This window comes from Seriola dumerili, unplaced genomic scaffold, assembly GCF_002260705.1.
Source record: "Seriola dumerili isolate Sdu_G_001 unplaced genomic scaffold, Sdu_1.0 BDQW01000169.1, whole genome shotgun sequence".
NCBI classification, from domain to species: domain Eukaryota; kingdom Metazoa; phylum Chordata; class Actinopteri; order Carangiformes; family Carangidae; genus Seriola; species Seriola dumerili.
This window is the reverse complement of record NW_019174424.1, coordinates 3,097,924-3,110,182: the sequence shown is the minus strand read 5'-3', so window position 1 is coordinate 3,110,182 and position 12,259 is coordinate 3,097,924. Positions and strand designations below refer to the sequence as shown.

At 40.7% G+C, this 12,259-nt stretch overlaps 2 protein-coding genes across 2 annotated transcripts in view; both read left to right on the top strand.

The window, feature by feature from the left end:
* LOC111226991 (coronin-7-like) overlaps window positions 1-8,006 on the top strand; it is a 107,478-nt gene extending 99,472 nt beyond the window's left edge. Inside the window, exons 10-28 of the mRNA XM_022752327.1 lie at window positions 519-573; window positions 795-852; window positions 956-1,101; window positions 1,196-1,294; window positions 1,378-1,482; window positions 1,630-1,789; window positions 1,887-2,062; window positions 2,236-2,344; window positions 2,474-2,560; window positions 2,804-2,946; window positions 3,202-3,306; window positions 3,714-3,799; window positions 3,912-4,053; window positions 4,133-4,222; window positions 4,429-4,545; window positions 4,693-4,828; window positions 5,004-5,095; window positions 5,323-5,409; window positions 6,026-8,006. Coding sequence (XP_022608048.1) covers window positions 519-573; window positions 795-852; window positions 956-1,101; window positions 1,196-1,294; window positions 1,378-1,482; window positions 1,630-1,789; window positions 1,887-2,062; window positions 2,236-2,344; window positions 2,474-2,560; window positions 2,804-2,946; window positions 3,202-3,306; window positions 3,714-3,799; window positions 3,912-4,053; window positions 4,133-4,222; window positions 4,429-4,545; window positions 4,693-4,828; window positions 5,004-5,095; window positions 5,323-5,409; window positions 6,026-6,034 — 2,002 coding nt within the window. The 3' untranslated portion in view covers window positions 6,035-8,006. The remainder of the gene's footprint in view (window positions 1-518; window positions 574-794; window positions 853-955; window positions 1,102-1,195; window positions 1,295-1,377; window positions 1,483-1,629; window positions 1,790-1,886; window positions 2,063-2,235; window positions 2,345-2,473; window positions 2,561-2,803; window positions 2,947-3,201; window positions 3,307-3,713; window positions 3,800-3,911; window positions 4,054-4,132; window positions 4,223-4,428; window positions 4,546-4,692; window positions 4,829-5,003; window positions 5,096-5,322; window positions 5,410-6,025) is intronic.
* A 703-nt stretch (window positions 8,007-8,709) lies between these two features.
* pam16 (presequence translocase associated motor 16) lies at window positions 8,710-11,715 on the top strand. The gene is made up of 5 exons (XM_022752330.1): window positions 8,710-8,797; window positions 9,311-9,395; window positions 9,826-9,962; window positions 10,591-10,656; window positions 11,547-11,715. The coding sequence occupies exons 1-5, from the start codon at window positions 8,795-8,797 to the stop codon at window positions 11,634-11,636; spliced, it is 381 nt and encodes a 126-aa protein (XP_022608051.1). The 5' UTR covers window positions 8,710-8,794; the 3' UTR covers window positions 11,637-11,715.
* Window positions 11,716-12,259: the final 544 nt, after the last annotated feature.

The following is a 12,259-nucleotide window of genomic DNA, read 5'->3' as shown; positions in this document are numbered from 1 at the left end:
GGCTTTTGGAAACTATGATAGCCGTTATTTTTCACTATGTTCTGACGTTTTATAGACTAAAAAATGAATCTATTTAAATCTTCAGCAGGGTAATAGATGATGAAAATAATAGTATGTTGCTAAGTCACATTGAGTCAGGTTTTTTGTGTTGAAGTCCATTTGACAACATATCCATTTTGAAACATATTCCTCGTAGGTTTAATGTTATCACTTTGATAGTGAGCTTGTTAGTCTTAATGGAGATAGAGATGAAATCAAAGTGTTTGTGACTGAGTCTAACTCTATAGCATGTCCAAGCTGAATGAAGTTTTTCTTTGTCATGATTATTTCTTTCTGTTCACCACTTTTACCCTAAAACTGAGCGCACTACTCCATCTAGTGGCGTCTTTCCTAAACTCCAACCTATAGAGCCTGTGATGTATTTAAGTGATTATGTAATAGCAAGTATTCTACATAAATGTAATATATCTGAGCATCATTTGAATCTCCATCTCCCTCTCTTGTCCCTTTGCCTCCAGGATGGTGATCCCTCTGTTTGATGAAGACACTGGTCTCCTCGTACTGGCTGGCATGGTGAGATTTAGATTAATGCTCCTCTATTGTGAATTCTCTCAGGTGGTAAAAATGAGCAAAGACATAAAAGATTAGATATTTATGCCTGTAAGGTTTCATGTAGTTGCATCACAAATCTAGGATTGAGATGTAGAAGAACTTTAAAGGATCTGTGATTTATTACTGAGAGAATCATACTTTGTCTGTTAGTGTCTGATTTAGTAACGCTCTGTTCCTCACAGGGAGACAAGGTGGTCGATTGCTTTGAAGTCTCTTCCTCTGAGCCTTTCCTCTCTCAAGGTAAGAGCTTGTCATCTGTTATCTGTCTGCTCGTATTATCACAGCCTCCCTCCTGGCTCCTCACTCGCTCTCCTCTTTTCTTCTCTCTATTTCACCCGGGAAGTGAGTCACTGTCTTACGGATATCTCAACGCGTGGGGTTGCCATGGTTCCCAAGCTGGCGTTGGATGTGATGTCCTGCGAAGTGATGCGCGTGCTGCAGCTGACAGACAGCTGCATTGTGCCAATCAGCTATCAAGTCCCTCGCAAGGTGTGTACAGTAACTGCACTCTGCTGACACTGCCTCAAACCGCACATTCATAACAGGTAATGTGCATGTGTGTACGTTCTGTCTTGGTCTCCAGCATTCAGGCCAGGAGTTTCATGAAGATCTTTACCCGGACACAGTGGGCACGACTTCAGCCATCTCGGCTGAGGAGTGGTGGCAGGGAGGGAACAAGCAGGTAATGGTTCTCCACTCACAACAAGTTTATCCAGTCTATACACTGTGCGGACGCCTCAAACGAGTAACTGCGTTTGTCCTCAGGTGCAGAAAGTCAGCCTCCACCCAGACAAAAGACCCAAACTAAAGGTTCCGCCAGCAAAACAGATGCCTGCAAAGAAGGAGGTGACCAGCAGGGGAAGCAAAGAGGTGAGAGAAACACCTGAAGAAAGTGTTATTGTAGTACATGGTCTCAACTTTAAACCAGTCAAGAGCTAGATTTTCCAGAAGCATTTCACCATCATGGTAGCTGTGGCAGTAGTAAAAACTTGACATCATACTGTTACATACATACAGGATCCAGCTCATGGCTGCTCCACCTCCAGCAGTCCTCTGAGTACTCCCAGCAGCAGCGCTGTCCCATCCCGCTCTCCCTCCTCCACCTCCGGCCTCTCCTCAGGCTTCCTCCCCAGCCCCAGCCCCAGCCAGAGCGCCAAGGCCATCCAGAGCCTGCTGGGTATGGACACACTCACTTCTTCTTTATGGTGTCTGTCATTTTATAATCATGTTTCTTGAGTGAGAAACCCATTAATGGAAAATGATCTCTCATCCAGGGCCCACCTCCAAGTTCCGTCACATCCAGGGAGCAGTGATGCACCGGGACACACACATTACTAACATGCGTGGCCTCAACCTGACCACACCAGGCGAGTGTGACGGCTTCTGTGTCAACCGCCAACGTGTCGCAGTGCCTCTTGCCATCTCTGGGGGGCAGATAGCCATCTTTGAGGTACAGCAGCAGATGGAAATTGAATGATTTATGGGATGTTGATTTAGAAAAACTGTGGCTGATCTCCATTTTCAGTGTCTTTTAATTCCCTTGTACTTCAGTGTTTTTGTAAAAGGAGACTTCTGTGTGCTGTGTGAGTGCGTGTTGGTGACTGATTTTATTCCCCTCCTCAGCGCTCTCAGCCTGGCAGGCTACCAGACACATCCCTGCCCACCATCCAAAACTCTGTAAATGTGGTCGACTTCTCGTGGGACCCCTTTGACGCACGCCAGCTTGCTGTGGGTGAGTAAATACACACGCTGTATATAAAGCAGTCTGTGCAGCCATATGCTCCTTTGTCTTCTCGCTGTCCATCTTGCTAAGTGCATGAGTGTGATTTAACATGCATGTGTCCCTGTCTGACTGTGACAGCTGGTGATGATGCTAAGATCCGGGTGTGGCAGGTACCAGAGGGAGGGCTGAAAGAGACTCTGACTGAGCCTGAGCTCATCTTGCAAGGTAGGACAGGACCCACTTTCCAAAATTACCTCAATGTAGTTTTGTCTGTCTACTAAGTGAGTTATATAACAGTTGGTGCGGCAAAAATCTTATATAAACTATATTTAGTTCATTGTTTACCGTGGATCCATGTGGATTATTTCATGTATAAGAAGGAAGATAAGGTAGTGATAGTCACAACAAAGTAAAAGTCAAGTTGACTGACGGCTGATATGACCCCCCCCCCCCCCCCCCCCCCCATAGGCCACACGGAGAAGATTTACTCAATCAAGTTTCACCCTCTGGCCAGCGGACTCCTGGTGTCTTCATCCTACGATCTCACAGTCAGACTGTGGAACCTGGAGAGCGGCGAGCAGGTCAAACTCCTCACTGGACACCAGGACCAGGTGGGTGACCAAGACGAGGCTAAATACAGGAAAAAGATAAGTGAAAGCTAAGTCTGAGGAAAAACGTCTAGCCATAATGAGAAGCTAAAGGGTGCCAAGGAAGCATCATAGATATGTGTAGACTGTTTTGGCACAACAGTTTGGACATGAGGATATGTGTGCTTACAACATACTGAAATTTTTACATCAGCTGTTCATGGTACAAGTCTCTGAGCTGCTTCTTCTTTCTTGCTCCCTCTTCTGGTTCATGCTCAGGTGTTTGGGATGGCATGGAGCCCGGATGGCAAGCTCCTGGCCACAGTGTGCAAAGATGGTAAAGTTCGAATCTATGATCCTCGCAAGTCCACAACACCCGTGCAGGTATGTACAACACACACAGGAATAATATGGTGGGATACCGCTTTGAAAATAGATGAGATTTGTCTTTTGGTGTGTGTTGTTAAAATGGTGAAACACAGGCGTAGCTCCAGGCCACAGTCTCCAGTCTGCACATGCTACAACTCAACTCAGTTAAATATTGATGAATGACTCAGCAGGCTCCTCTCATACACATGCTAAGATTTCATTTCACAACTGTTAGGAACCATGTTGATTGGTGGAAAAACAACCAAAAAAGTAAAAGCAAGCAAACGCATATGTCATATGTAAAGTTTATTAGAATAGCCACATTAGTAATCTCGAAACACTGCATTACAATGCTTCTTTGTCTTCCATTAACTCATCTCTCCCACTCCCACATTACTGTTTTGTTTTTTTGTTTTTTGTAGGAGGGCCCCGGTCCCGAGGGCCCCAGGGGAGCTCGTATAGTGTGGGTGTGTGAGGGCAAGTACCTGTTGGTGTCGGGATTCGATAGGTACTTAACACGATATGATTTTTTTGCTCGAGTGGCATGAAAAATATATTTTCATAGAGCGGCAGTAAAACGGGAAGGTTGACCTCTGACCCTTCCTGTCTTTCGCCTGCAGTCGCAGTGAGAGAGGACTCTACCTGTACTCTGCAGACTCCCTGTCCTCTGGAGCCATCGCCAGCGCTCAAGTAGACGTGTCCCCCTCCACCCTCATCCCTTTCTATGACCCTGACACCAGTGTGATCATCCTCACTGGAAAAGTAAGCAAATGAAATTAAAGTTTTATTTGAACCAAAATCGAGAACGAAATAAGAATTAGTTGTAACCTGTGTTTTCCAGGGTGATACCAGAGTTCACATTTATGAGATCCTCCCTGAAGAGCCCTACTTTATTGAATGCAGCAGTTTTAACTCTCCTGAGCCACATAAGGTACTGAGCTGACCTCCCTCTCACTTCCATTCATTTTTTGATATTTTAATTCATCAATCAGTTACCATACCTCTGCATACATGGACAGCCAAAGTGCTAGAGTGGTTACAATACCCTACTTCAAATCGTGTCTCTCTGTGAGGCTGATGCTGTTCGTATTAGCTAAACTCCAGCACTTTTCTGACTGTTTCTTTCCTTATCTGCAGGGCTTGGCCTTTCTGCCCAAGACAGAGTGCAATGTGCGCGATGTGGAGATAGCTGTGGGACTAATGCTCACCAAGACAACCATAGAGCCAGTGGCCTTCAGAGTGCCACGGGTCAAGGTGAGCCAACTACACCACCCAGAAGACTTATAGGAATACTGCATTCCCTCCCTCCTGATCATTATTCCTAAGAAATGGTTGTAATGAGTTCCCCTCTCATTCTTTACCATAACCATCTCCTCTGTGTGTCCACTTTTGGGTCTTCAGAAAGAGTTTTTCCAGGACGACGTGTACACGGACACAGCAGTGTGGTGGGAACCCATCCTGACTGCCTCCGGCTGGCTGTCCGGCATCAACGGCCAACACAAAAAGATCAGCCTGAAGCCCAAAGACATGACACCAGGTGCAGACACGGACCAGAGAGTCTGAATATGTATACATACTATATATGTGCTTATCTAACATAGCTGTCAGTCCTCCACAGTCTACCTGTCAGTATTGGATATGTCCTGGTATGTTTCTGCCTCTGATGAGGGGTGTGTGTGTGTGTGTGTGTGTGTGTGTTCGTTTTTTCTCAGTGAGTGAGGCCCCCAAAGAGGCTCCAGTTAGGAAGTACCTGCCCTCGTCTGTTTACCTGGAGGAGAAGACTGATGAACAGAAGAAAGAGGAGGTGAGGACAAACTAAAATAGCGTAATGTGATTGTGTTTCTAATGTATGTGTTGTGTTACCCAGTACATCCCATCTAGACTTGGTGCGAGGTCTCTCCGCTGTTTGTCCTGCATCCAACATGTCAGTCATCTGTTTTGCACATTAACCAACTCAGTAGTAGGTGCTGAGTAAAAGCTGTTGTGATTTTCTGGTACGTTCTAACACTGAACACGCGTGTGTTCACTTAGCTGCTGAGTGCCATGGTGGCCAAGTTGGGGAACATGGACGACCCATTGCCACAGGAGTCCTTCGAGGGGGTGGACGACGACGAGTGGGTGAGTGAATGTGATGGAAAGGATGGTGAAAATTAGTCATGAGTTCTTCCGGATTTCTGTTTTCAGTTTGTCAGTTACTGATGTTAAAGTAATGAGTGTGATGATTATGACAAACATCCTGTTTGTGATTTGAAGTACAGTACACTCAAACACACTCTGCTGCCACAGTATCAGTTTAGTACATTATGAACACCTGTGGTGCACAGTCGATTGCGAGTATCATAACATTCAGTTTTCAGTTTTGAACTCTTTGTATCTATCATGGATGCAGTTTGCATTGGTTTTGCTTAGGTTTGGATTGTACTGTAAGGAGTTTATTCTGTGTTGTTGGACTTTATTCATGAGTCCACAAACCTTTTTGACTGATAAAGACTGATAAATGTGTGAAATTATTGAATAGGTTTTAATGGGGAGGGGGGTATGGCTAACATTAATATTGCAACATAGAACTGTGCTCCACTATTATGCATATTTTTATGTATATTTAAAAAATTCAACATGTGTACTATGGAGAAAGTTTGTGTCAAAATATTTAGATATAGGGACCAATGTGATATTGAGGTAATGCAAAATCAATAGGAGTTCATCATCTAACTGTGACTTCTCTGTCATTCAGGATGACTAAAAAGGACTTTGCTTTGCCTTTGCTTCAATCATGGTGCCAACAACAGACAGGAGAGACCAGTCTTTACAGTGCCATCCAGACGTCCCCTGAGCTATATCTGCTAACGTCTCAGCCTACTGCACAATCAAAGAATACTGTACAATGTGAACAAATCTTCAACACAGTCAACAAATACCCCAGCTGCCTAATGTGGGAAAAAAATCACTATCTAATAATCACAATCTAAAGGACCTTCTAATATTAGTACTGTATTTATGACAATATCTGTTTAGGTTTGGGAAATCAAATATCATGATGTGTCGTTCATATTCATCATATCAAACTGCATGAAATTTGATATGAAAATCGTTTTCCGCTGGAATTCTTAAATATTTCAAAAATCATTCTGATCAAATTTGACTTCGTAATGGCTTTCTTATGTTGATGTAGACTACAAAATTATGTCACACTAATGTTGATATTTAGAAAAAAACATCCCACCATATGCAATGATCAGTAAATACATAAAAATCATATATTAGGACAGCTCGAACATATTTCTGGTAAACCACGGTTTCTAAGTCAGTGCAAGGTGAATTAAACTGCAGGCAATCATAGCAATAATACTTCTGCTTTATGCTACATTACCAGTTAACTCAGTGGCTTAAACAGACATAATTAACACTGACTACAAACAACTTCTTTAAAATAATGGAAGAGCATTTTAGCTGAACTTCAGGTTATGTATGTGGTAAATGGCCATGGTTTAAGCATGATAATATACTCTGAGTTGTCCTGATATAAAAAAATAATGGCCTCCTCTTGTGCTCAGTCTGTAATATATATTTTTTTTGATATCAGGATACCTCATCATGTTATCTGTGTGGACATTTATCTCCACAGTGGACCACTCACTTGCTTTTCTAGTCACAATGTGTCTTTAGGAATTTTAATGTTACAAAAAAAAGTCATGTTAATGAGTAAATAACAATTGAACATCATGCATCTGAAAAACCTTGTCTTCCTGTTTAGTCAGGTAATACATACACACACACACACACACACACACACACACACACACACACACACACACACACACAAAATTACTGTAACACGTTCAAGCCTTCAGCAGCAAAAACCACACAGGATACAACAGGGTCACCAGTGTTCATGTTTGGCCATGAACTGGAATTTCTAATGACAAAAGCATTCACAGTTCACTTTTCTTTTTTAGCCAATGTTAGAATAAAATGCCATTTCAACATGAATGTGTATTATTGTATTTGTGCCAGTTAGATTGAACTCTTTTGCCATTCAGAAATAGTCTTGGAGTTAAAGGTCAATAAAAATTAATATTGTTTTGTATTGAAAGCCAAACCACCTCCTTTTTTTTGAGTTTTTAGAGGAGCCTTTTGTTAACTTTAATTCGATTTTTCTTTGCTTTTTTCCCTTTTTCGCAGGACAGTTGAACTTTTCATCAAATCATGATCTTCTTTGGTTTTCAGACTGTTTGGGGATATAGTCCTCACTAAATGAGCTACTTTTCTTGTCTAATGTTAACTAGTAGTAAGTGATCGTGGTGTTACCTAGACAACAACAGTACAGTATTGATAACTTACAATGCAGCCATGACAGCCATCATGTTATTTCTAATCAGGGCTACAGCAATATGAATAATCCAGGCTTCATCCAACCGAGTTTGTTTACAACCTCTGATGGACTGAAATAAACCAACCAGTTCAGCCATGCATGATCATGCACATCATGTTGTTGTACACATGAACTGCAGGTGTCGTCAGTGTTTGTGCATTGTATACTTTGTGCTTGTGATTCTCAAACGCCATACTGTGTAATATTTGGATTGGATTAATTTGCCTTCCATTGTGTTTAAAAAGAACTTCCTTTTTATACAGTGAGTACAGGAGTGTAATACTTGAGTAATGGTTTGTGGATATTTTCAATATTGTCTTGCAATAAACACCTTTTGAACCCATTACTACTTGTGTTTGTGTGATTAGGTCACCATAACAGCCACAGTGAGTAAACAAATGGGAAAGACAAAGAGGAGATGAAACCATTACTTGATTAATTGGAAAACTGATTGGCGAAATCATGTAAATATGCTAATCATTTCCCAGTTCCAGCTTTTCAAGTGCTATTTTTTTCTGCTTTTCCTTCTAATAATTTATAAAATTTTAATTTATTTTCAATCATTTTGAGGTGTGGACTGGGTATCATTTGTGAGGTTTTTTTCATTGGGCTTTGTGAAGGAAATTTTTTGAATTTGGTCAAACCAAAGAATGAATCGGTTAATCCAGAAAATAATCAGGAGATTAATCCAGGAGGAAAATTAACTTTATACAAAATAGTTAAATTTTTTCTCTGCCTCAACCAACCACAAAAGTAACTACTGTTTGGACATTAATGCATTAGTAATAATAATAATAATAATAATAATAATTATAATGATGTATGATAGTATAACAGTCAAAGAGGACATTTTACTGAATTGAGTACTTTTACTTGTGATACTTTAAGTATTTTTCCCGATCATACTCGCATACTTTTACTCTGAATACCTGCACCACTAAGCAGAGACTGCTGTTTCACCTCCTCGCCGATGGGTGTCACTGTCACAAATATCACCGTCCACAAGACTCAACTTGAATTGTGTATATTATTGATCCTTCCTTGAACTTTGACCCTTAAGTAACCTTCACCGGTATACATGTGCCACACAGACGCCGAGCAACGTTTGTAGCAGCTGTATAATAATATACAATGGTAAGAGCGCATTCAGTAGTCGTCGCACATATATTTACAAAGTCATAGCTAACGTTAGTAAATCAGTGGAGACGTGTTATGTCATGCAGCGTTAGCAGGAGACGTTATGGAGCGGTTGTGTGTCTCTGTCGCAGTTTGCTTTTCCATCATTGTTGCATAAGGAGGTGGCTGTGTCCTTTTTTCAGAGACATGTCTTTTGATTTAAGCAGAAGCTAATGTACCAAAGTGTAAGTAAATTCATGTCCAAACATGGCGGGGGAGCTAGTGATAACGCTGTCGCAGTGTTGACAGCAGTGTTGACAAAATGAAGATGTCATTTTAACTGGTTGGAGGCTTTCACTGGTTCAGTCTGACTTCAGCTCAGTTGTCTTTGGTTTAACTGTTTTCGTATTCTGCAACGTCTCTTGCTAAAATCCGCTGTACTGCACTGTTTTGGTGTCCATGGCGGTCAGTGTATTATCAGTGTCTGATGGATGGTGTTCTTGATGGTGTGTTTCTTATTATTTCCTGCAGGCGAAATATCTTGCACAGATCATTGTAATGGGAGCACAGGTGGTGGGACGAGCATTTGCTCGTGCTTTACAACAAGAATATGCAGGTATGATCATGATCTTAACACTACAACTAGTTTGTGCTGAAACATATCAATATCACTATAACTTTGCTACGTGTGCAATCGGTGAGGTAATTTTCAAGCAGAAATGGTAAATATTTGCAGTTTTCAGTTTCTAAACTGCAATTTGTTTTTTTTAATAATAGCAGTTACTAATTACCAAAGTAATGAACTGTGTTCCAATGGCATCAGAGTAAACTGTTAATATACTCAAAATAATAATACATCCTGCTCAAAATTATTCATGTGGACAACAGAAATTTGTAGAAATAATGTGATAAGATCAGGTATGATTTTGCTGAAATTCGATAAGTGATAGTATGGCCTAGCCCTAGCTGTAAAATAGTTTTTTCCTCTGCCCTGATTCAGGATTCCTGAGAACATTTGTGTGTGGTTGTTGTGTTTTCCCTCACAGCCAGCCAAGCAGCGGCGCGGGCAAGGAGCACCACAGGTCAGCAGTCAGCTGCAGCCTCCAGCATCACCGGAATGACCCTGCAAGAGGCGCAGCAAATCCTCAATATCTCCACACTCACCCCGGAGGAGATTCAGAAGGTGCAGTCACACTCTTGTTCTTACCAAAGAAGCCTTAACTCTTTTTATAATGTAGTGTTTGCCGGGTCATTCCAGATTTGTCTAGCTTCATCAAAATCGTCTTGAGTTTACATTGTGGCCTGTAGCCTATGCATCCATGCGCTATGTCTATAACATGTTTTCTCTGTCTGCATGAGAGGGGGATACTGGTTTTTGTCATTACTTACTCCTCAAACTGTGTAACTCATTAGTCCCAACTGTGTCTTTCTGGTAACCTGGATGAAACAGTGACATCCTTTGAACTTAAGAGGCAGTGTGGTTGTGAAATACTGTTAAGGTTTGTCATGTCTTTACAAAGTAATGGCTAAAATACACTCCCTCTGTCTAACAGAGCTGTGAATTCCATAGACTTCAAGATTTTGCAGCTCTATTAATTAAAATCAGGAAGAGACAATTTCACATTCATCTTGTTAGTTAATTTGACCATTCATCAACATTATCAACATTTTTCTTCATCCTCTGCTGTAACAATAATCAGAAAATGTAACACGGTGTTTCTTTGCTGTTGTGCTGGAACAGAAGCTGTGTTTTGATTGAAGATTAAATGATATTATCTTAACACTAACACTAATGGATTTCTTTCTTCCAGAACTACGAGCACCTTTTTAAAGTCAATGACAAGTCAGTGGGCGGTTCGTTTTACTTACAATCAAAAGTAAGTGTTCTGTCTCTAATGACAAACTCTAAAGACATTTCATTTTGTTGTTATTTTGTTGTTTTCACTTAGATTGTTCACACTATGATTTTCAAATGTGTTGCAGAGTTATTTGATTTTGATAAACCACCATAATGGAAATTGTCTTAAGTTCATCAAAGCATATGTATAAGCACTATAGGGCAGATTTCATCCTGGTTACTCAGTTATCTTGCAGCCCATGCCACCTAAGCTAACAAGTTTCCTTCTAAGCCTGCGGTTCAAGTGACCAAACCATGATTTGAAGTTTAATTCTGGCACACTCTCAGTGACAGTTTAGTAAACTATTTCTAAATTTGACTGACTCACTCCGAGACTGTTGAGTCTGCTAAGAAGATTAAACTACTGTGTGCATTTCTTGAGAACATAACTTTAGTGAGCTCAAGTGGCAGTGTAGGGCTGGACCAAAAAGCTTTTTACAACAAGTCAGTAGTTGCAATTATCACATTCCAAGAAACCATAAAAACATATGAGAAAACTCCTTCTCCTCACAATGAATCTCATGTTTTTGTGGCAGCAGAATTGATAGAGTGTAGGTACATTATATATTTATTGGAGCTTGTGCAGCTGGGAACAATGATACTCAGCACTGCTCTTAGCCACTCTGTTTATTTGTTTTGCTCATAACAACCAAACAGTGACCAGTGTCTGCCTTTGTGTCTGCGTTAAATATCAAATTATGACTCATGTGACTCTGAGCGTGTAGGTGAAATCCGCTCTTTGAACTAAGTCGTGTTTGAAATGAAATTGTTACTATTTTTTTTATCTCCCACCAAATCCTCCCTGCTCTGAGAGAAGCATAGGGTAATTTGGTTATTCTAAAAGTGTCTTCCCTTTCTCTGTGTGTCTAGGTGGTGCGGGCTAAAGAGCGTCTAGACGAGGAACTAAGTATTCAATCAGAACAACAAAAGCCGCAGTCACAGCAGAATACGGAAACATGAAGTATGAAATGATGCTCACTCTGTCTTTCCTCTCCCTGTCCTCTGTAAATTATAACCCAATAAAAGCCTTCTTCTTTTCTCTAGTCTTGAGTTTGCCAGTTTTTGGGCAGTGAATGTCATTTTAAGACAGGGAGGACCAAAAGGTGAGTTTATTTTTTCTTTTTATGGTCATATGTCTAATGTTATATATGGTTTGCAATGAAAAGATGCTTTTACTTATGTCACAGTCTTCAGCTACTGAAACTGCAGGTTGATGACTATTAATCAGGGTAATATGATGATGTTTTTATTCAGATAAAGTGTGATGCCAGCATCAAGTATTCACATGTCGGTGTAGAGGGGCTGAATCACATTTTCCTGAAAGCTTTAATTGTCGTGTACATTTCTATAATTTTAATTGCGTGTTTGGGATGGAAATGAAAACACAAGTTGTATCAAATGCAACTTTATTAAACATTTCTTTTTTCATTGACATTATTATCAATATCGTAATAAAATTCCTCTAAAACAGGAGAACACCGCTATGTTGTACCAATTGGAGACTTTTACAACTCTAAAATTCTGCATGTTCAACCACAGAACATGATGCCAGGAAAAATATATTTTCATATAATCATTTTTTT